Below are 21,473 nucleotides of genomic sequence, written 5' to 3'. Positions count from 1 at the left end.
GCCCAGATTCCTGCCCCCGGCCCGGGATTGGCTGAGCGCGGCACAAACAGCCGGCCGGCCAGCCGCCCCGTCTCGCTCCGCCATCCCGGCCCGGCGCCTCTCCCCTGCTTCCTTCTCCTTCGCTCCGGCCGCGGCGCGCGGGGAGGAGACCAGGCGCCGGCCGGTGGCGCGGGGGCCCCCGCGGGGCGCGTCTGTCAGTCGGTCCGTCCCTCGCTGTCTGTGCCGGGGGAGCGAAGGGAGGAGAAAAGGCAGCGGAGAGAGGGCGGGGTGGCCGAGGGGGGCTCGGGGAGGGGAGCGAGGGTTTCGCTCCTTCCTTCCTCGCCGCTCCTTTCCCCGTTCCCTCCAGCCGCCCCTCTTTGTTTCCCTCTGCCCGGCCCGCGGAACGGGGAGGAAGGAGCCGCGGAGGCGGTCCCTGGGCGGCGGAGCTGCCTCCTGCTGTCTCCTGGCTGCAGGGGCTCCCTCGCCCCCCTCTGACCGCCTGCCAGGCGGCTGGTGCCAGGGCGGGGCTGGGGGACGATGTGAAGATGCCCTGGGGGCTGGCACTCTGGGTGCTCCTCTTGCCCTGGCTCTGTGCCCCCGGGGCACGGCCCGCAGCGCCCGCGGCCTCGGAGCGGGCGGCCGTAGCGCGGGAGCGCTTCAAGGTGGTCTTCGCCCCGCTGGTCTGCAAACGGACCTGCCTCAAGGGCCAGTGCCGGGACACCTGCAAGCAGGGCAGCAACATGACCCTGATCGGCGAGAACGGGCACTCGGCCGACACCCTGACCGGCTCGGGCTTCCGCGTGGGTGAGCACGGGGCACAGGCCGGGGCATGGAGGGGGGACAGCTGGGGTTGGCATTGGGGGCTTTGGTTGTCCAGGGAGGGGACTGAGCTGCACTGGGGATGGGGGAGCTGTCTGGAGGAGGGGGCACACTGGAGAGCCCCTCTGGGGCCGGAGGGAGGTGCTGGGCGCAGATCAGGGCCATGGGGGATGAGGGGCTATTGGAACACGTGTCTCCCTGATTTCTGCTCTGCGCCAGCATGCATGGCTCTGCCTGTGTGGCTCACACCTGTCTCACCAGCATTGGTTGCACGCAGGCCTTTGCACACTCACCCCGGCGCAGTTTGGACATGGAGCTGCTCACACGGCTCCGTTCCACCTGTCACGTGCTTCTCTTCACATGCGTGTGCCCCTGACACATACGCATTTTCACATGCTGACACCAGCCCCTCACCCACACATGGTGCATGGCCGGGCCCCTTGTGAACTCACAAATATCGCATGTTATGCCACCGTCATGCTCAAGTGGGCGCGTTTCCTCCTGTGGGCACTTGCCAGCGCACTAACTGGCACTCAGAGGCTCGCACACTTGGTGTTCACTTAGCTGTGCGCTCGCTCCCCCCTTTCCCCTGGCAGTTCTTCCAGCAGCAGTTCAGGGCTGGAGGAAAATCTCGCCTCAGCGAATGGCCCTGTCCCAGCTCCTGTCCCCTGGGGCCCGTCCGACGCCTGCACCTCCGGCAGCCGGCCTCCAGTCTAACACGCACATGCGTACACACTCACACACACGGAATCCAAAACTCACACATGCAAAGAATCTAACACACACACACTCGCACACACCCAGTCTAACACTTGCACACATGCAATCTCATGCATACGCACACACCCACACCATCTACCGCAGGCACGAGCTAACACACCCAATCTAACACATGGATGTGCACACACAAACACAATCAAATGCACCTGCATACACCCACTCACACAGTCTAACACTCACATGCGTGCAATCTCGCTTGCCCATACACACTCATGTAGATTCCTGCACACACTCTCACCCCCCTGCACACTGGCACACACTCGGACATGTGCTCTCACACGCACACTCCTTTGCACTCACAGCAGCCTGGCCCAGCTCCGACTGCGAATTCCCTGGTTTGTAACATTCCTCAGCTGATGCTGGTGTCCCTCCCATCAGGCACCATGCCAGCCCTCCCCCCTTTCGCCCCCTCCACTAGCTGCGGGAAAGATCCCTGGTGCCCCTTCATCCTTCTGCTGGGGAGGCAGGGGGGGATGGTGTTGCGGGTGGAGTGACCTCTGGGGCTAACTGAATCCAGAGCTGCGCTGGACCCAGCCCGGAAAATCCCTTCCTGACCCAGGGCGGGCCCAGCACCTGCGCCCAGCCTTCGCGGGAGTGGGAGGGCTGGAGGATTTGGGGGAGGAGAGGGTATTTTTTGGGGGGGAAACTCTTTGATTCTTGCTGAACCAGTTCTACCTCCCCACTGTGGGTTTGACCCAGACCTCACCCCTTCCAGTCACCCAGTCACAGACCCTTGGGGAGCCCCTCCCCCTGTCTCCCAGCTGGCCCACCGCACACGTCCCTCCCCTCCACACTCCTCCCCCCATGCTCCATCCTCCCCCCAACACCCCTCTCTTCCCTGCCCGCTCCCTTTAACCCCCACACACCCCTGCACCCCACCCATGCACCTCATCCCGTCCTCCATCCAGCCCCACTCCCACTGTGTGCTCCAGCCACACACACCCTTCTCCCCCAGCCTCCCCTGCGCCCCTCACTTGATCCCACTGCAGCATGTCTTCCTCCCCCCCATTTTGTCTCAGTGACACAAAGAGACTAAAAATACCTCGGGCTCCAGAAACCATGGCCTTTATTGACTTTGCACTTGGGAGGGAATGAAATTGAGTCGCTGCTGGAAGTGAGGGGGGCTGGAGCAGGCCCCAGGTGACTCCCCTTCACCCACCAGTGCCCCTCAGTCCCGACTCGCAGCCCCCTGCCATCTGAGCCCTGGGCTCTGCCACACAATCCCTCAGTCCTGACCCACAATTTTCTCTGTCCCTGAAATCCCTCTCCCACCACAGTGCACTTTTTCACCTGGACATCATGATTTCCCTTCACTTCCTGTCCTAACGTGGTGTGTAGCTGATCAACAGCCCTTCATGCTCCACCCCAGAGGTGGCCACATCTCAAGCCTTGAGTGCGCTGTGTCGGCATTTCCGATGATGGGGCTGCCGCAGGAGCCATTAGCTGTCCTTTTGTTATTGTCCTGAATGTTTGGATAATCCCTGCTCCAACACTGAGTCACCCGGGCTTGAGCCAGGGCAGCTGGCTGGGCCTGGGAACCGGGTATATACGCACCACTCCCTCCCCTGAGCCGCGGCTGTTCAGCTGCCCCGGCAAACTCCCCAGCCAGGGAAATAAACCAAAACAGCTGGAACCCCAGCCTCAGCCTGGGAGTCAGAGCAGGGATGGTGGTGCTTGCTGGGACTGCTGGCTCTGGGAGGGGAGTGGGGTCTAGTGGCTAGAGCAGGGGGCTGGGAGTAAGGGTTCCTGGGCTCTGTCCCCAGCTCTGATTCACTCTGTGACCTGAGGGATGTCACTTCCCGGCTGGATGGCCTCAGCTGGGTATTTCACCCTGTGTGGGTTTGCGGGGAAGGATGTTGGGGAGGAAGGGCTTGTGGTTAAGGCCCTGGGGCCAGGAGACCTGGTTTATTTTCCTGCCTCTGCCACAGACACCCTGTGTGACCCCGGGTGAGCCCCTCCCTTCTCCAGGCCTGTGACTCTGCCATCCTGTGTCTATTTAGACTGTAAGATCTTTGGGGCTGGACCTTTCTCTCACTATGGGTCTGTGCAGTGCCTGGCACAATGGTTCCTGATCTCGTGTGTCTGTGTGTGTGTATACAGTGCTCAGCGCACCGGGCCCTGATCTCAGTTGTGTGTGTGTGTTTGTATACAGCACCCAGTGCATGGGCCGTGATCTCGGTTTTGTGTGTGTGTGTGTACAGCGCCCAATGCACTGGGCCCTGATCTCGGTTGTGTGTGTGTGTGTACAGCGCCCAACGCGCTGGGCCCTGATCTCAGTTGTGTGTGTGTGTACAGCGCCCAGCGCACCAGGCCCTGGTCTCGTGTATATGTATACAACACCCAGCACACTGGGCCCTGTTCTCGGGGGTGTGTGTGTGTGTTTACAGTGCCCAGCACGCTAGGCCCTGATCTCGGTGTTGTGTGTGTGGGTAGCGCCCAGGTCACTGGGCCCCAATCTTGGTCGGGGGCCTCCAGGCGCTGCCCCGATACTAACAGGGATATTAACACATTGGTGTTACATTAGTCCCTGGAGGCCCGGCTGAGATCACAGGCTCACGCAGAGGAAGAGTTCCTGCCTCTTGTGCTCTGGCCATCTTCCCCTTCACCTTGTGCGTACCCTGGCTTGCCTGCTGGCTCACCCCTTTCCCCCCACCATGTGTGCCCTGGCTTGTCCACTGGCTCCCCCCTGCATGTGCCCTGGCTTGCCCGCCAGTTCCTCCCCCCCCCCCCACGTGTGCTCTGGCTTGCCTGCCGGCTGTCCCCACCACATGTGCCCTGGCTTGCCCACCAGCTCAACCCCATGTGTGCCCTGGCTTGCCTGCAGGCTCCCCCGCCACATGTGCCCTGGCTTGCCCGCCAGCTCCCCCTGTGTGTGCCCTGGAGCAGGGGTTGGATGGGGCAAGGTGGGGTCAGGGAGCAGAAGGGTGGGGGCAGAGAGCAGGTGGTGGATGGGGTGGGGTGGGGGCAGAGAGCAGGGTGGGTGGGGCAGGGTGGGGGCAGGTAGCAGGGGGTGGATGGGGCGGGGTTGGGACAGGGAGCAGGGGGTGGATGGGGCGGGGTTGGGACAGGGAGCAGAGGGTGGGTGGGGTGGGGGGCAGGGGGTGGATGTGGCGGGGGGCAGGGAGCAGGGGGTGGGTGGGAGCATGGGATGGATGGGGTGGGGGCAGGGAGTGGCTGTGGGCGGGTGGGGGTGGGCGGCCATGGGGTAGACACAGACGGTGCGGCAGTGGGGGCAGGGTGGGGGTGCCTGGTCTAACCTCCCTCTCTCTCCCCCCAGTGGTGTGCCCACTGCCCTGTATGAATGGCGGGCAGTGCACATCCCGTAACCACTGCCTCTGCCCCCCCGAGTTTACGGGGCGCTTCTGCCAGGTGCCGGCAGGGCGCCAGGCCCAGGCCCAGGGGGGGCAGCAGCTGCTGCAGCCGGCAGCGTTGGGGCCCCTTGAGGGCCCGGCAGGTGAGACGGGCTCCAGCAAACACGCCATCTACGCCGTGCAGGTGATCTCCGATGCGCACGGTGCCGGGGAGCCACCCGCCGGCCACAGCCCCAAGGCCACCGTCAGCCACTCCACCTTCATGGTGCCCCTGGGACCTGGGCACCACTCGTCTGAAGGTACTGCCACTGGGAGTGGGGAGGGAGACCTGGGGAGTGTGATGGGGATGGAGGGCAAGGGAGGGAGTGATAGGGCAAATGGGGTGACAGCGTAACTTGGAGTGAGGGGGTGATGGGGGAAGAAGACAGGTGATTGGGCGGGGGTGATGGGGGCAGGGGTTGGTGGGGGTGAATGATTGGGCAGGGGGGCGATGGGGCAGGGGGCAATGGCATGGGGGGCGGTGTCCCTCCAGGGCCTCTCTCATCTAGGGGAAGTGCCAGCTGTTTTCGCCTGGGAAGCTGGGGGTCAGTGTCAGGGGACGGTCCATGTGCTGACTCCCCCTCGGGCCCCCCTCCAGTGCAGGTCCACCCCCCTCTGCTGAATGTGCGCGTCCACCACCCGCCCGATGCCTCCGTGCAGGTCCACCGCATCGACAGCATCAGCACCGAGGGCACTGGGCCGGGCGCCCAACACCACCTCATCCAGCACCCGGCCCAGAGCTCCATGGGTCAGAAACCCCCCACACCCCATGCCCGGCCCCATACGCACAAACCCCTGGGACGCTGCTTCCAGGAGACCCTGCCCAAACAATCTGTGAGTTGCCCGCTCCTCCAAGAGGCACTGTGTTGAAGGGAGCGGGGCGGGAGTCAGCAGGGGGCGCTGTGCTGCAGGGAGCAGGGAGAGGTCAGCAGGGGGCGCTGTGCTGCAGGGAGCAGTGAGGGTTCAGCGGGGGCACTGTGCTGCAGGGAGCGGGGAAGGTCAGCAGGGGGCGCTGTGCTGCAGGGAGCAGGGAGAGGTCAGCAGGGGGCGCTGTGCTGCAGGGAGCAGTGAGGGTTCAGCGGGGGCGCTGCGCTGCAGGGAGCGGGGAAGGTCAGCAGGGGGTGCTGTGCTGCAGGGAGCAGGGAGAGGTCAGCAGGGGGCGCTGTGCTGCAGGGAGCAGTGAGGGTTCAGCGGGGGCACTGTGCTGCAGGGAGCGGGGAAGGTCAGCAGGGGGCGCTGTGCTGCAGGGAGCAGTGAGGGTTCAGCAGGGGGTGCTGTGCTGTAGGGAGCGGAGAGGGGCCAGCAGGGGGTGCTATGCTGCAGTGGGAGGTGGTGGTTGTGGTCTCACTTGCCTGTCGTTTCTCTCTCTGGCGATGGGGGGCGCTGTTTCTCAGTGTGGGAGTAACCCTCTGCCAGGCCTGACCAAGCAGGAGGATTGCTGCGGGAGCATCGGCACCTCCTGGGGGCAGAACAAGTGCCACAAATGCCCCCACCTGCAGTGTAAGTAATGCCTGAGGTCCCCCTCCTGGTACAGCCTCACAAGCCCTCCCAGCTCGCCCCCTGCCTGTGCTCCTGCTTGCGCCCCACAGCGCCCCCTGCTGGGAGAGGCTGGGCCAGAGTAGCTGGGAGCTCCCCCCAGCCAGTGACCCTGCAGCCCTTCAGCTAGCCAAGAGGGGCTGCCCAGCGCGGGGGAGCCAGGACTGACCCACTGAGGGTCTGTGAGAGCTGGTGTTTAGCTGGCGCTGCCACTTCTCCCCCTGGCCTGCTGCCGACCTCTCCCAGCCTGGCACAGGGTTTACGGGAAGCCTGGATGGGGCCTTACGTAGCCAGGCTGGGCTGCCACATTCCAGCATGTGGCCCCGGGAGCGGCCTGGGCAGTGCCCACCAGTCCCTCCCAGAGCTTCCAGGGCACCATGGCGGGGGATGCGGGGCACAGTGGGGGGGATGCCCAGCCGGCTAAGATTTGGAGGGGATGGATCAGGTGGCAGGTTCCAACCCTCCTTTCTCCCCCTCCCCCCGCACCTACCCTCCTTCCTGGCACTCCCACTCAATGGCTTTTCCAGCTCCTGGGGATCTATGAGCCGCAGGGTGTTTGTGTTAGAGGTAGCCAAGAATGTGCTTCATGGCCTGGCTCCTTGTTCTCCGGCTGGGCAGGCCCCCAACCTGCTCCCTTTCATCACACTCCGGCTCTTCTGGGCAACTTCCTGTCTGCAGCCGCCACCCACCCACCCCTGTGGGAAGCACTGTCGTCCCCCCCTTGGGGGGGTGAGAGGAGCAAGTGGGGTAGGAGAATGGAACTGTTTGTTACCTGAGGGAGTGCACAGGTGCTGCCACCCCGGCTTCTCCCAACAGGGGGCTCTGCAGGGAGCAGGGCAGGAGCTGGCTGGGGGAGCTCCTGGCTACTCCAGCCCTGGCCTCTTCCAGCAGGGGGCACTGTGGGGAGTGGGGCAGGAGCACAGGGGAGCTCTCAGCCGGCCATTCTAAGCTAACTTACCCCTGGGGGCAGTTTCTCCTTACCCATCAGTCAGTAGCTGGCTGTGACTCGGGGGCGGGGGGCTCTCCCTGTTCCCCCTATCCCTCAATGCCTCTGCCCCCCGCATGAGTTGTGATAAAGTCTCACCCTTTTCCCAGCCCTGCCCTGTGAACAGTCCAGTGGTGGTGAGTCCCTCAGGTTAACAAATTTCCATGGTCCCTTGGAATTCTGTTTCCTTTTGAATCTCACTGGGACAGCCCCCCTCATCCCGAGCGTCCCCCCAGCTCCTCTCTTTCTCTTTCTTCTCAGTCTTTCTTTCCATTGCCCCCTCCTCCCCCCCCCCACACATTTCCCAGCTTGGACGGATCAGGAGCAGCCTGGCTGCACACGCCTGCTGGAATGAACATCGTCCCATGTCCCCGCCCCCCGCGCCTGCTAGCCTGGCTGTGGTAGTGAGACCAGCACAGGCGCTGGTTAGCTGATCACTACTTCCCCCAGCACCACCCCCAGTGGGGCCGCTGCTGAGGGGGGCGAGGAGCCAGAGACCCTGAGCCAAGAGGCAGCGAGTCCAAACCGCCGTCTGTGCAAGCGTCTGGCACCCGTGCTGGGCGATGTCTATGTCTCTGCTATTGCAATGGTGATGGAGACCCCCATCCCATCCCCCCCCCCAGCTGGAGATTTGGACATGTCTGGCCAGGTGCCATGCAGACCCCCACAACCTCCTCCTCTCCACCTGAGATCAGGGCCCTGCCCCAGGCTCTGCACAGATACAAGAGACAGTGTCTGCCCTGTAGGGCTCAATGTCTAGACAAGTAAATAGGAGGGGAAGGAAAGGCACCAAGTGGGAATGGGACTTGCCTGTGGTCAGTGGGAGAGCTGGGATAGAACCCAGGAGTCCTGAGTGCCAGTTTGCCCCTGCTCTAACCCACTAGGCCCTGCTCCCCTCCCAGAGCCAGGGCTAGACTCCAAGAGTCCTGCCCTCACCTGTACACCATGCTGCGTCCTCACTCCCGCTGATTCCCCCTCTGGGGTTTGTTGTGTGTTGCAGACTCGGGGGTGCAGAAGACAGGCCCGATCCGAGGGGAACATGGGGGTGATTGCCCACAGGGATACAAGAGACTGAACAGCACGCACTGCCAGGGTACCCGGTGGACACTCTCCGGGTGGGGGGACTGAAGACCTGCTTCTGTGTGTGTGTTGTGTCCTTGGGAATGGGTCGTGTGTGGGGCTGTGGTGTGCTGCTGAGACATCTCTCCCCAAACACACTTTAACAAGTGTGCCCTGTGGGGAGTGTGCTTTGTGTTGTTGTGTTGCATGTCCTTGTGTTACTGACCCATCTCCCTGTGCAGACATTAACGAGTATGCCCTGTGGGGGTGTTGTGTTGTGTATCCTAGTGTTACTGACCCCTCTTTCTCCTTGTGCAGACATTAACGAATGTGCCACGTGAGGTGTGTGTGCTGAGTGGTGTGTCCTAGTGTTACTGACTCCTCTCTCTCTCTGTGCAGACATTAACAAGTGTGCCCTGTGGGGTGTCCATGTTGTATTGGGTGTTGTTGTGTTGTGTGTCATTGTGTTGCTGACCCTCTCTCTCCGCGTGCAGATATTAACAAGTGTGCCCTGTGGTGTGTGTGTGTGTTGTGTGTGCATTGTGTTGTTGTGTGTCGTGTTACTGATCCCTCTCTCTCCTTGTGCAGACATTAACGAGTGTGCCATGCAGGGCGTGTGCCAGAATGGCGAGTGTCTCAACACCCAGGGCAGCTTTCGCTGCGCATGCAAACCTGGCCACATGCTGGGCCCATCCCGCAGCCAGTGTGTCCGTATGTAGGGGGACCGGGGGCAGGCTGGGGGGTTGAGGGGATTGGGAGGGTTGGGCAGGGGGCTTGGAGCTGCACTGACCCTGTCTCCCCTGTGGGGATGATGGGGGCTCAGTGTCTCTCTGGGGTGCCCAGCTGGGGACGGGGGGCGGGGGAGGGGCTCAGAGTGGCACTGACCCTGTCTCCCCTGTGGGGATGATGGGGGCTCAGTGTGTCTCTGGGGTGCCCCGCTGGAGGCAGGGGCTCGGAGCGCTACTGACCCTGCCTCTCCTGGGGCTGCAGCGGAGAAGTCGGGGGAGAAGAGCCTGTGTTTCCGGCTGGTGAGCCCGGAGCTCCAGTGTCAGCACCCACTGCCCACTAAGCTGACCCGCCAGATGTGCTGCTGCAGCGTTGGCAAAGCCTGGGGGGCCCGCTGCGAGCGCTGCCCGGCTGATGGCGCAGGTAAGGAACTGCAAACTGGGCCAGGATGGAGTATCTGCCACAGCACTGTCACGGGGAAGCTCGCAGCGCTGGAGTCCCTGGCTGGGCGCACTGCCACGGGGAAGCTCGCAGCGCTGGAGTCACCAGCTGGGGGCACTGCCACAGGGAAGCTCGCAGCGCTGGAGTCCCTGGCTGGGGCACTGCCACGGGGAAGCTTGCAGTGCTGTAGACCCTGGCTGGGGCACTGCCACGGGGAAGCTTGCAGTGCTGTAGACCCTGGCTGGGGCACTGCCACGGGGAAGCTTGCAGTGCTGTAGACCCTGGCTGGGGCACTGCCACGGGGAAGCTTGCAGTGCTGTAGACCCTGGCGGGGCACTGCCACAGGGAAGCTTGCAGTGCTGGAGTCACTGGCTGGGCGCACTGCCACAAGAAAGTTTGCGGTGCTGAAGTCCCTGGCTGGGTCTCTGCCATGGGGGAGCTCACAGCCCTGGAGTCACAGGCTGGGGGCACTGCCACAGGAAGCTCGCAGCACTGTAGTCCCTGTCTGGGGCACTGCCACAGGGAAGCTCACAGCCCTGGAGTCACCAGCTGGGGGCGCTGCCACGGGGAAGCTCGCAGCCCTGGAGTCGCCAGCTGGGGACACTGCCACGGTGAAGCTCGCAGCACCAGTGTTAACCTGTCTCCTCTCCCATCTGGCAGCTGCCTTCAAGGAGATTTGCCCAGCAGGGAAGGGCTACCACATCCTGACATCCCACCAGACCCTGACCATCCAGGGGGAGAGCGACTTCACCCTGCACATCCACCCCGACGGCACCACAGACCTGCAGCAGCAGCGTGAACTGCCCAGCCTGCCGCCCCTCGAGGGGGACTCTCAGGAGTCCGAAGGTCAGAGACCCCGGGGAGGAGGCTGGACTGGGCATGGGGGCCAGGGAGGTGCCACTGTCGCTCTGCTCACCAGGACATAGGGGTTCCCTAAACTTTCCCCTAGTGAACCCCAGTAATAGCAGGGGCTGTACCCCACATTGCCCTGTGGTGAACCCCAATATTATCACAGGCTGTACCCCAAATTCTCCCATTGTGAAACCCTGTCTGAGAATGTAGGGTTCACAGAGAGAAAATTTGGAGCTCCCTACATTCTCTGAGGGAAAGCCAACATTCTCCAACAGTGAATCCCATGTTCTCACAGAGATGTCCCCCACATTCCCCCATGGCGAACCCCATGTTCTCTGGAGCACCCCAAATTCACTAAGGGTGAATCCCACTTTCTCAGAGCTGTTACTCCCTTCTTTATTGGCAAAACCCCACATCTCAGGGTGCAAACCCCATGTTGTCAGAGCTGTTACCCCAAATTCTCTAAGGGCAAACCCCAGTTTTCAGGGGTACACCCTGTTATCTAAGAACCCCAGAATTCCAGAACCGGGGGACCCTGCTCTCAGAGCAAACCCCCTGCTCTCAGAGGTGAACCTCACATTCTCAGACTGGCATGACAGGATCTGACCCCGGGCCCTGTGTTTGTCTCTTGCAGCTGTCACCACGGCCATGGTGAGTAGGGCCCCCGGAGCAGCAGGCGCGCAGCGGAGGAGCAGCGGAGGGGTGATGCGGGAGTGGAGGGAGGATGGAGGGAGTGGGAAAGGGAGCCCTGGAGGGTGGCGGGTGAAAAGGAGGGAGGAGAGGAATGAATGAAAGAATGAGAGAGGGGGAGGAATGAAGTGAAGCAGAGGGAGGAATAGGGCACCCGTCTGGGTAGTGGAGAGAAGCAAGTGCCCCCACCGTTTAACCACTCCCCCTCCAGCTGCCGGCATATCGGACCAACTCAGAGGAGCAGTCAGTGGACCAGTTCTATGCCAGTGCAGCCACCCTGGGCGCCCGCTACCCTGGTGAGTGATGGAAGAAAGCGCACTACTGTGGGGAAGCTCGCAGCACTGGAGCCCCTGGCTGGGCTCTGCTGCGGGGAAGCTCGCAGCGCTGGAGCCCCCGGCTGCGCACTGCTGCGGGGAAGCTCGCAGCACTGCTAACCCTGTTCTGTCTCCATTGGGTCCCAGAGGTGGTGGCCCGTCCCACGACTGCCATGGTGCAGAAGGTGCTGCCGGACCAATACACACGTAGCGCCGTGGAGATCGCACCCACACAGGTGACAGGTGAGAGCCTCATGGCAGGGGTGGGGGGCTGCGCGCCAGCAACCTCCCTCCTCCCCTTTGGGAAAAATTTCACATATGTGGACCAAACTTCCCTGCTGGGGCCCCCTTAATTATCAGGGGTGAACCCCAAACGTTCCCCAGTGATGTGCACGTTCTCAGGGGGGTCCCCCAAGTCCTTTCCGGGCTGGTGATGTCTCCTGAACACCCCTAGCCCGATGCAGTGTGGTCCCTGTGAGCTGCTATCGCAGCAGCCTTAGGGGTGGGGGAACTCCTGGCTCTCCTGGGGGTCTATGAGAAACAGATTTCCTGGCTCCTGTGTGTGAGCTATTCATCCTGATCCCCCTTCCTGGGCTGCGTCTGTCTGTCCCTGCAGAGACTGATGAGTGCAAGCTGAACCGCAATATCTGTGGCCATGGAGAGTGCGTCATGAGTTTGTCGGGCTACACCTGCATCTGCTACCCGGGCTACCGCTGGCACACCCAGCGCAGGTTCTGCACAGGTAACATGCTGCCTCGCCCTCCTTTGTGGGCGTGCGACACATGCAGAGGGACACGCATGTGCATGGCTGTCTGGGGGCACGTGACGCCCACCCCACTGCATTCACGGAGGTGTCAGCGCCCTGGAGGAGCACACGCATCTGTATGACGGAGTGACCCCTGCGTATGCCTGCATACACAGGTCTGTGACGCCCCCCAACTAGCCTATATGCAAGGGTGCAACACACGTGTGTCTGCACAGCAAGCGTGTGACATGCCCACACAGCTGCACAGCAGGAGTGCAACACGCCTGCACAGCTGCACAAAAGTGTGGCACGCCTGCACATCTGTAAAACAGCTGTGTGACACACCCACACGTACAACAGATATGTGACACGCCCACACAGCTCTACAATAGGTGTGCGACACACCCGCACGTCAGCCTGTGGAAGTCTGAGACACCCACCCTGCTTGCGCATGCTGGTAGCTAGGCCTGCAACACGGGTGCAAGTACACATGCAAACCTGTGACCCCTCCAACATACGCATGTGGCCAGGGCTGTGACAGGCCTGCATCCCGGCATGGCGGGGGTCAGTCATTCTTTCTCCCTCCTGCCCCCCGCCTGCCACAGACGTGAACGAGTGTGAGGCGGAGCCTTGCGGCATCGGCAAGGGCGTCTGCATGAACACGGGCGGCTCCTACAACTGCCACTGCAACCGGGGGTACCAGCTGAAGGTGCACAAGGGCGTGCGCTCCTGCGTGGGTGAGCACCCAGGGGGCAGGAGCTGGGGGGGAACAGCAGGGCTGGAGGAGGGGCTGCTGGGAGCTGGGGGAAACAGGGCACGCATGGTGGGCTGGGGGATGTGCTGGGACATGGGGGATGGGAAGGAGGGCTGGGGAATGGGAAGGAGGCATGGGGAAAGGAGGGCTGGGGGATGGGAAGGAAGGCTGGGGGAAGGGGGGCTCGGGGAAGGGGAGAGGGGGATGAGAAGGAGGGCTGGGGAAGGGGGGCTCGGGATGGGAAGGGGGCATGGGGGTTGGGAAGGGGGTTGGGGGGAAGGGGTGATCGGTAAAGTCCTGTCCCCCCTCCTCTGCCCTGTTCACACCCACCTCTCTGGCAGACATTGACGAGTGCTCCAAGCCCCACATCTGTGGGGATGGGGGAGCCTGTGTCAACTACCCTGGGCACTACAAGTGTGAATGCCATCCTGGCTACCGTCTCAAGCCTTCCCGCCAGCCCCTCTGTGAAGGTAAGGGCTGGCCGGGTTGGGGTGGAGAGGGAGAAGGAGGGGGAGGGGAGAGCCCCAACAGCCTGGGAGACAGAGACCCTACAATGACAAACCAGTGGCCCTGAGAGACTCGATCATAACAAGTGGGTGCGCACAGCCTGAGCAGTAGTGAAAGCCCGAAATTTCCAAAGACCCTACAAGAACAAACAGGTGCACACAGCCCCAGAGTTACTGAGTGAGACCCTACAATAACAAACCAATGTCCAGGCCAAGAGCTTGCACAGACCTCAGAACAAGAAGACAGTGCCCCTGAGCAACCCTTCTCACAATAACCTGTCAGGTAGAACTGTCAGAGACCCTACAATAACAAACCAGCTCCCCATTTGCCAGAGGACTCGCTGAGTCCTCAAGGGCCCTGCCCTGTGCACTGCCCCTCATGGGGCTCCCACAAAGGCCCCTTACCCTTCACCTTTTTTCTCTCCCTGCAGACATTGATGAGTGCCTGGACACCGGCATCTGCCCGGATGGGAAGTGTGAGAACCGGCTGGGCACCTACAAATGCAGCCCCTGCCCACCGGGCTTCCGGGGCCAGCATGGGATTTGCTATGGTAAGCGCTGGCCACAGGACCCAGGAGTCCTGCCTCCCAGCCCCCACTCTAACCCACTAGGTCCCACCTCACTCCCAGAGCTGGGCATAGAACCCAGGAGTCCTGGCTCCCAGCCCCCGACTCCAACCCAGTAAACCCCCCCCCGCCCCCTAGTGCTGGGGTTGGTGCAGTATCTAGGGTGAGAATCTCATGCCCCCGTGGTGGGAGGTGCCCTGTGCAGCCCACAATGGGCTGAGGGACATTCGGCCCCGACCAAACTTGGCTGCAGGGGAGTGGGTTGCAGGTCAAAAGTTGTGTGGGGAACAGGTTGAGGTTCAGCGTCTGTGTGTCCCCCAGATGTGGATGAGTGCTCTGAGGAGACTCCGTGCAAACACGGCTGGTGTGAGAACCTGCCCGGCTCCTTCCGCTGCACCTGTGGGGAGGGATTTGCACCCGCGCCCAATGCCCGGAGCTGCCTGGGTAACTAGATCCCCTGCCCTCCCAGAGCCCCGCTGCTCTAACCACTGCACCCCCTCCCCTCCCAGAGCCTGCCCTCCCAGAGCCCCCCTGCTCTAACACCGCAACCCCTGCCCTCCCTGAGCCCCCTGCTCTAACTACTGCACCCCACTCCCCTCCCAGAGTCCCCTGCTCTAACAATTGCACCCCCTGCCCTCCCAGAGTCCCCCTGCTTTAACCACTGCACCCTCTCCCCTCCCAGAGCCCCCGTCTCGAACCACTGCACCCCCTGCCCTCCCAGATCGGAGGATAGAATCCAGGATTCTGACTCCCAGTCCCCTGCTCTCTCTCCCTGCAGATGTGAATGAGTGTGAGGATGGGGGGCTTTGCCCCAACGGGGTCTGTGTCAACACCCTGGGCTCCTTTAAGTGCCAGTGCCCAGCGGGCTTCCACTCGGTGAAGGACAGGCCACGCTGTGAAGGTGAGGGGCTGGGCCATGGGGTGGAAGGGTGCAGGGGGCTGAGCTGGTGGTTGGGGGGCATGTAGGGCTCAGGATGAGAGATCTGGGCCAGGGAGCTGCCTGTGGGCAGTGGGGCTCAGTGGGGGGTGAGCGGGTCGTGGGGGGGGCAGGGGCTGCCTGTGGGAATAGAGCAGTTGTGTGAAGGGGCTGGGAGGCGGGGCTGTGGACATGGGAGCTGTGAGAGACTCAGGCTGGGTGGCCATGTGTGGGGGGCTGGGCTGGGTGGCCATGTCAAGGGGGCGGCGTTGGGAGGGGGCTGGGTGGTTATGTCTGGGGGGGGCTAGGTGATGGTGTCTGGCTGGGTGGCCATGTTCAGGGGGGGCTGGGGGAAGGGGTCGGGCTGGGTGGCCTTATGGGGGGGGTTGGGAAGGGGCTGGGTGGCCATGTCAGGGGGAGGGCTGGGTGTGGGGGCTGGGCTGGGTGGCCTTGTGGCTTAGTGAGGGGGCTGAGCTGGGTGGCTGTATTGAGGGGGCTGGGCTGGGTGGCTGTGTGCGGGGGTGACTGTGTGATGGGGCTGGGCTGGGCGGCCATGTGGTGGGGGCTGGGCGAGGGGGCTGGGCATCCATGTCTGAGGGGGGGCTGGGGAGGGGACCGAGCCGGGCAGCCAAGGGGGGGAAGGGGGCTGGGTGGCCAGGTCCAGGCGGGGCTGGGTAAGGGGGCCAGGCTGGGTGGCCATGTCTGCGGGGGGGGCGGGGGGGCAGGATGGACAGACGCGTGGGGTGGGGGCTGGGAGTGTCCCCCTCACCCTGCGGCTCTCCATGTTGCAGACATAAACGAGTGTGACTTCCCGGCTGCCTGCATCGGGGGCGAGTGTGTCAATTCTGTGGGCTCCTACCGCTGCCTCTGCCATGCTGGGTACAAGCTGGTGAACGGCAGGAGGTGCCAAGGTGAGGTGGCGGGTGGGGCGCAGAGAAGTTGAGCATCTGGGTGTGCGTGGGCCCGGCGTGTCAGGAGTCTGGTGTTCCTCACACGGTAGCGTGACACAGTGAGGGCAGTGTGTTGCACCAAGTGTGAGCCGCTGCGTGTGGCGACACAAGGACATGGCACACAGGGGGCAGGTAGGAAAGTCTGGGCATGGCGGGGTATGAAGGCACATGAAACTCTCGGCTTCAGGAACGCCTCATGCCCAAGTGTGAGCCTGATAGGCTGCAAACTGGGCCTGCCACGAGTAAGAGCCAACACCAGGGTGTGTGTGAGGGACAGAATGTGTGGAGCTGCACAAAGCCCTGCAAGGGCCCATGCATGTGTGTCTAAGTGAGCGTGCCACACTGGAAAAGGAATGAGTACAAGCGTCTGTGTATGTGTGTGCGTATAACTGGGTGTGATTGTCTGTGAGTGTGAGTTTGTGTACTGTAGGGTGACACACATGGGGCACAGGTGTGTGGCGTGGATGAGTGTGTATCTGTGAGTGGGCACAGGTATGGTTGTGCAGCAAGCGTGCCATTGCACACCGCCTGCCTCTATCTCCCACTGGTCTCCTCCCAGATATCGATGAGTGTGCACTGGACCCCAGCTTGTGCCTGCCCCACGGGGCGTGCGAGAACGTGGATGGCTCCTACATGTGCGTGTGCGATGAGGGATACACCCCATCTGAGGATCAACACAGCTGTGAGGGTGAGAGTGGGATGCGGGGCCTTCCCCTCTGGGGGACACTGGTTGTGATATGGCACCAGAGTGGGGCACTGTGGGATTGATTTACCCTCTGCCCCCCCAGATCTGGAGCCCCCCGACAACAAGAAGGAATGCTACCTGAACTTCGATGACACCGTCTTCTGTGACAGCGTCCTGGCCACCAACATCACCCGCCAGGAGTGCTGCTGCTCCCTGGGGGCTGGCTGGGGTGACCACTGTGAGATCTACCCCTGTCCTGTGCCCAACTCAGGTGGGACACACCCTACCCCCTCCTCCATGCCACCCTCCCCCATTCCCACTGCCACCAACGAACCGTGGAACTAGCTGCTACTGGACATGGTGTGACTGTGAACATCCAACCCCCAGGCTCCAAGGCAACTACTAGAATCCAACTGGGGGGGTCAGGAAAGCATTACCCATGGAGGGAGTGGGGGGATACTGGACAGGATGGGCCCGTTGGTCTGATGTGGGGGCAGGGAGCGGGGATTCCAGGCTGGATGGGCCAAATGTCTGATTCATGGGGCAGGGAGAGGGAATACCTGGTCTAGACATTAATCCCTCTTCCTCAGTGTGCATGTCACCTCTCTCCCCTGCAGCTGAGTTCCACTCCCTCTGCCCCGACGGGAAAGGATTCATCCTGGATGACAACATCCTGAACTATGGCATCCCCGCCCACAGGGGTGAGTGCCAGGGCCCGTGCCCTGATCTGCTTGGCACCTGCACTCGAGGGCTGGGGGATTAGGAGCCAAGGTTACACCTTCCCCTGCCCCCCCCCATGAGTCACAGGGTTTCCAACCCTGCAACCCTCCTACCTGGCCATTACAGCCCTCCACACTCCACCCCAGGGGCAGCTGCATCTCAGTGCCAGCCAAGGGATCCCTATATAAACAACCCCTATACCGCACCCCAGAGTTGGCTGTATCTCAGCGCTGGGTGAGGGATCCCTGTATAAACTGCCCCCACACCCCAGCCCAGAGGCAGCTGCATCTCAGCGCTGGGTGAGGGATCCCTGTGTAAACAGCCCCCCTTCCCCACTCCGGGGCTCCTTGCAGACATTGACGAGTGCAGCCTGTTCAGGGAGGAGATCTGCAAGGAGGGGAAGTGTGTCAACACGCAGCCGGGCTACGAGTGCTACTGCAAGCAAGGCTTCTACTACGATGGCAACCTGCTCGAGTGTGTGGGTGAGGAGGGCGAGTGGCATCAGCCCAGTCGGGCAGATATGCTGGTCTAGAACTGTGGGGGGACAGACAGGGATGCCCCTCTAGGGGGCGCTGCTGTGATCTGGCCTTGGTGGGGGGTCTCACTGGCTTGCAGGGTAGGGAATGGGACACGGGCCTTCCCCTCTAGGGCGCGCTGGCTGTGATCTGGCCTTGGCAGGGGGGCTGGCTGGCTTAGGGGGGTGAGTGGGGAATGGGACACAGGACGTATGCCCTATAAGTGGCGGGGTTGTGATCTGGCCTTGGCTGGGGGACTGGCTGGCTGAAGGGGGTGGGGGAATGAGACACAGGCCTTCTCCTCCAGGGGGCGCTGGCTGTGATTGGGGTGGGGCCAGGCGGCCAGGAGGGGTGCCGAAAGGAGGGGCTGGGCTCTGAGCCATGCCCCTTCCCCCCAGATGTGGATGAGTGCCTGGACGAGTCGAACTGCGTGAACGGGCTGTGCGAGAACACGCGGGGGGCCTATGTGTGCACCTGCCCCGCCCCTGCCGTCTACAGCCCCACCCACAAGAAGTGCCTGGCACCCAGTGAGATCGGTGAGTCCCCTTCACACATGACACAAGCTCACTGGCTCTGAGTCTTGGCCCTAGCCAGGTGGGCAGCCCCATCACAGCCTTACCTCCTCCTGGCCCCTTTGAAGGTGGGATGCTGGGGACTGAGTTTCTCTCCCGCCCGGGTGGGGGGCACATTGGTGGAGTGAGGACTTGCGAGCAAAGATGCCCCTTGCTGGTCCTTGGTGTCATGATGACCAGTTTGGGGTCCTTGGTGCCATGACAACCCATTGAGCCTGTGACATTAGAACCTATGGTGACTCCTGCTGGCCCCTGGTGCCATGGCGACCTCATCAGGTGCAGTGTTACCATGTTGACCCTGGCTGGCCCCTGATGCCATAGCAACCCTCATCAGTCTGGTGGTGCCATGGCGATCCCTGCTAGTCCCCTATGCCATGGCAACCCTGTCAAGCCCCTGATGCCCTGTGACTGTGCCCTGGCCCTGCAGATGTGGATGAGTGCCGGGACCCCGGAGCCTGCCGGCACGGGCGTTGCATCAACACACTGGGCTCCTTCTACTGTGAGTGCAGCCTGCCCTGGATGCTGGATCCCAGTGGCAAGGAGTGCCAGCTCCCCGACATGCAGGCAGGTGAGGGGCATGCAGGGCCGAGTGCTACTGCACAGGCCCAGAAGAGTGCGGGGGGCTTGGGATTGTGAACCTGACTCTGTCAGCGAGCAGGGGGGCGAGTGTGAATGAGTGATTGTGAGTGTGAGCGTGTCCCTGATTGTGAGCCGGTGTGAGTGTGAGCACGTCACTGATTGTGACCGTGGTGGTTACGAAGATTGTGAGTGTGCCCCTGGAGTTGCCGGTGCCCATGTGTGGGTGTGCACCTGCCTAGATGTGCAGTGACTGTGGTGGTGTGCACAAGGGCCTGTCCAGCATGCCAGGTCCTGTGGGAGTGTCTCCTGCGGGCGCTGGCTGAGATGGTGCCGTGGGCTCCCCCCCCTCTCTCTGCCCTGGCAGACCGGGCGGCTGACCGGCGCGACATCTGCTGGCAGCACCGGGGGGAGGACAGCATGTGCGCCTCCCCGCTCAACGGCTACCACCTGACCTACGAGGAATGCTGCTGTCGCTACGGCAAAGGCTGGGGCTTCCAGTGCCGTGCGTGCCCCCCCCGCAGCCCAGGTAGCATGCATGCCCAGCCTGCCCTCTGGGGGTGCTGGCTCCAGTCTGGTCGCAGGGTTGGGGGACCGGCTGGCTTGGGGGATGGGGAGTGGGGTACGGGGCCTTTCCCCTCTGTGGGCTCTGGCTGGCTCAAGGGGACGGGGAGTAGGGTATGGAGCCTTTCTCCTCTGGAGGTTGCTGGCTCCTGTCTGGCCCCACAGTGCGGGGGACTAGCTGGCTCAGGGGGGCAGGGAGTGGGCTATAGGGTCTTTCCCCTCTGGGGGCTCTGGCTGGTTCAGGGAAGCGGGGAGGGGGGTACAGGCCTTTCCCCTTTTGAGGCTCTGGCTCTGTTTGCACTGGGCAGGATCTGATGGGATGTGATTCACTGGCTATGTGTCCCAGGCTGGTTGTTATGGTTCCTTGCAGGACAGCAGTGTCAGCCATCTCAGAGCGAGAGCAACTCCTTCTGGGACCTCAGCCCCTTGTTCCTGGGCAAGTCCCGCAAAGGTTAGTGATCCTTCTATACACAGCCCCCATGCCCATCCCAGAGGTGGCTGCATCTCATTGCAGGCCAAGGGGTTCCTGTATGAACAGCCACCCACACCCCACCTCAGAGTTAGCTGCATCTTTGTGCCAGACAAGGGATCACTCTTCCACATGCCCCCTCCCTCAATTTCAGCTGCATGGGAATGGGTTCCCTGCCATTCCCATCGTCTCATCTGTGTCCCCCCGCCTTTGTACCCCCCCCCAAGAGGATGACACCTCAGAGGAGGATTCAGATGAATGTCACTGCCTGAACGGCCGCTGCGTCCGGACCTACCACGGTGCAGTTTGCGAATGCCCTGCTGGCTTCCAGCTAGACGCCACCCGCGTCCGCTGCCTGGGTAAGAGTGCCAAGCCTCCCGTGAATTAGCATGCACTGCAAAGGGATGTGCTGCCCACACCACTAGGACTCCTGAGTACTGTCCTGGGACGGGGGTCTGGTCTAGTGGATTAGAGCAGGGGTGGGGTTGGGAGCCGGGACTCCTGGGTTCTCTTCCCTCTTCACCTTTCACAAACAGTGCTGCTAGCTGTCTCTCCGTGCCTGGTCTGTTGGGGGATGCAGGTTCAAGACCCATACTCATGTGCCACAGCCACTCCATTAACCCCTTCCCTCCCTCTCCCTACCCACAGACATCGACGAATGCCGGGAGCTGAACCAGCGAGGCCTGCTGTGCAAGAACGAGCGCTGCATCAACACCAATGGCTCATACCGCTGTGCCTGCAAGCCAGGCTTTGTCCGATCCCGCCACCATGGGGGCATGTGCATCCCCCAGCGTCGCCGATAGCCCTCTTGTCACCCACCAGGGGTGCTGCCCGCTGACACAAGAGAGAGACTCTGTCGCTAAGGGTTCAGATCCTGTTTGGGGGGAACGTAATATTTTTTAATTGCTAAAAATGGGGCATTTTATTGGGTTTTCCTCCCTCTGCAAGATTTTTTTATTAGCATTATCTTAGGGCTGCATTATTTGCACTCATTTCTGTAGGAACCAGGTATACAAAAGCCAACAACCCTGTAAATAACGAGAAAGAAGCTAATGAATTAATTAAACTGCGGGAGTGGATCCTGGGCTAGGTGTTTGTGTGCTGTGCTGTCCGCATTGGTCGGGAAGGGCAGACGTTGCAGCTGCTGTCTGGCCTGCAGGGGGTGCTGTGACAGTGCAGGGAGAGAAGCCTGCAGCTGCTGCCCCCCAGCAGTGGGTGCTGTGACAAGGGAGGCAGGGCAGTCTGCAATCTTGTAACCTCGCCCTACCATGGCCTCCTAATGGCCTCCCTGTGGAAAGCCTTGGCAGAGCTCTGACATCATGCAGTACACCCGTGATGTCATCACCCATGCTCCCCTAGGCTGTAACTCCTGCCTCACAAGGCTGGCTCGGGCACTGCTGCTGG

The 21,473-nt window shown here is 62.2% G+C and overlaps 1 protein-coding gene across 4 annotated transcripts; it reads left to right on the top strand.

Moving 5' to 3' along the window:
* Positions 1-396: 396 nt before the first annotated feature.
* On the top strand, positions 397-21,154 carry LTBP3 (latent transforming growth factor beta binding protein 3). 4 transcript variants are annotated; one of them, XM_074958036.1, is made up of 28 exons: positions 397-783; positions 4,856-5,188; positions 5,527-5,762; positions 6,323-6,428; positions 8,450-8,542; positions 9,097-9,219; positions 9,499-9,657; positions 10,336-10,521; positions 11,162-11,178; positions 11,429-11,513; positions 11,679-11,774; positions 12,148-12,273; positions 12,882-13,013; positions 13,372-13,500; positions 13,968-14,087; positions 14,424-14,546; positions 14,881-15,003; positions 15,810-15,929; positions 16,528-16,656; positions 16,757-16,924; positions 17,271-17,354; positions 17,727-17,855; positions 18,287-18,424; positions 18,888-19,028; positions 19,404-19,565; positions 19,971-20,051; positions 20,297-20,428; positions 20,718-21,154. In XM_074958036.1, exons 1-28 carry the CDS (start codon positions 525-527, stop codon positions 20,870-20,872), a joined length of 3,885 nt encoding a protein of 1,294 aa, XP_074814137.1. In that variant the 5' UTR covers positions 397-524; the 3' UTR covers positions 20,873-21,154. The 4 variants fall into 4 exon arrangements, with proteins under 4 accessions (XP_074814137.1, XP_074814138.1, XP_074814139.1 ...); XM_074958037.1 differs by lacking the exon at positions 14,424-14,546; XM_074958038.1 differs by lacking the exon at positions 18,888-19,028.
* The last annotated feature ends 319 nt before the right edge of the window (positions 21,155-21,473 follow it).

The sequence above is a fragment of the Natator depressus genome, chromosome 7, assembly GCF_965152275.1.
Source record: "Natator depressus isolate rNatDep1 chromosome 7, rNatDep2.hap1, whole genome shotgun sequence".
Lineage (NCBI taxonomy): Eukaryota > Metazoa > Chordata > Testudines > Cheloniidae > Natator > Natator depressus.
The sequence above is the reverse complement of the archived record's forward strand: the minus strand, read 5'-3'. Positions and strand labels throughout refer to the sequence as shown.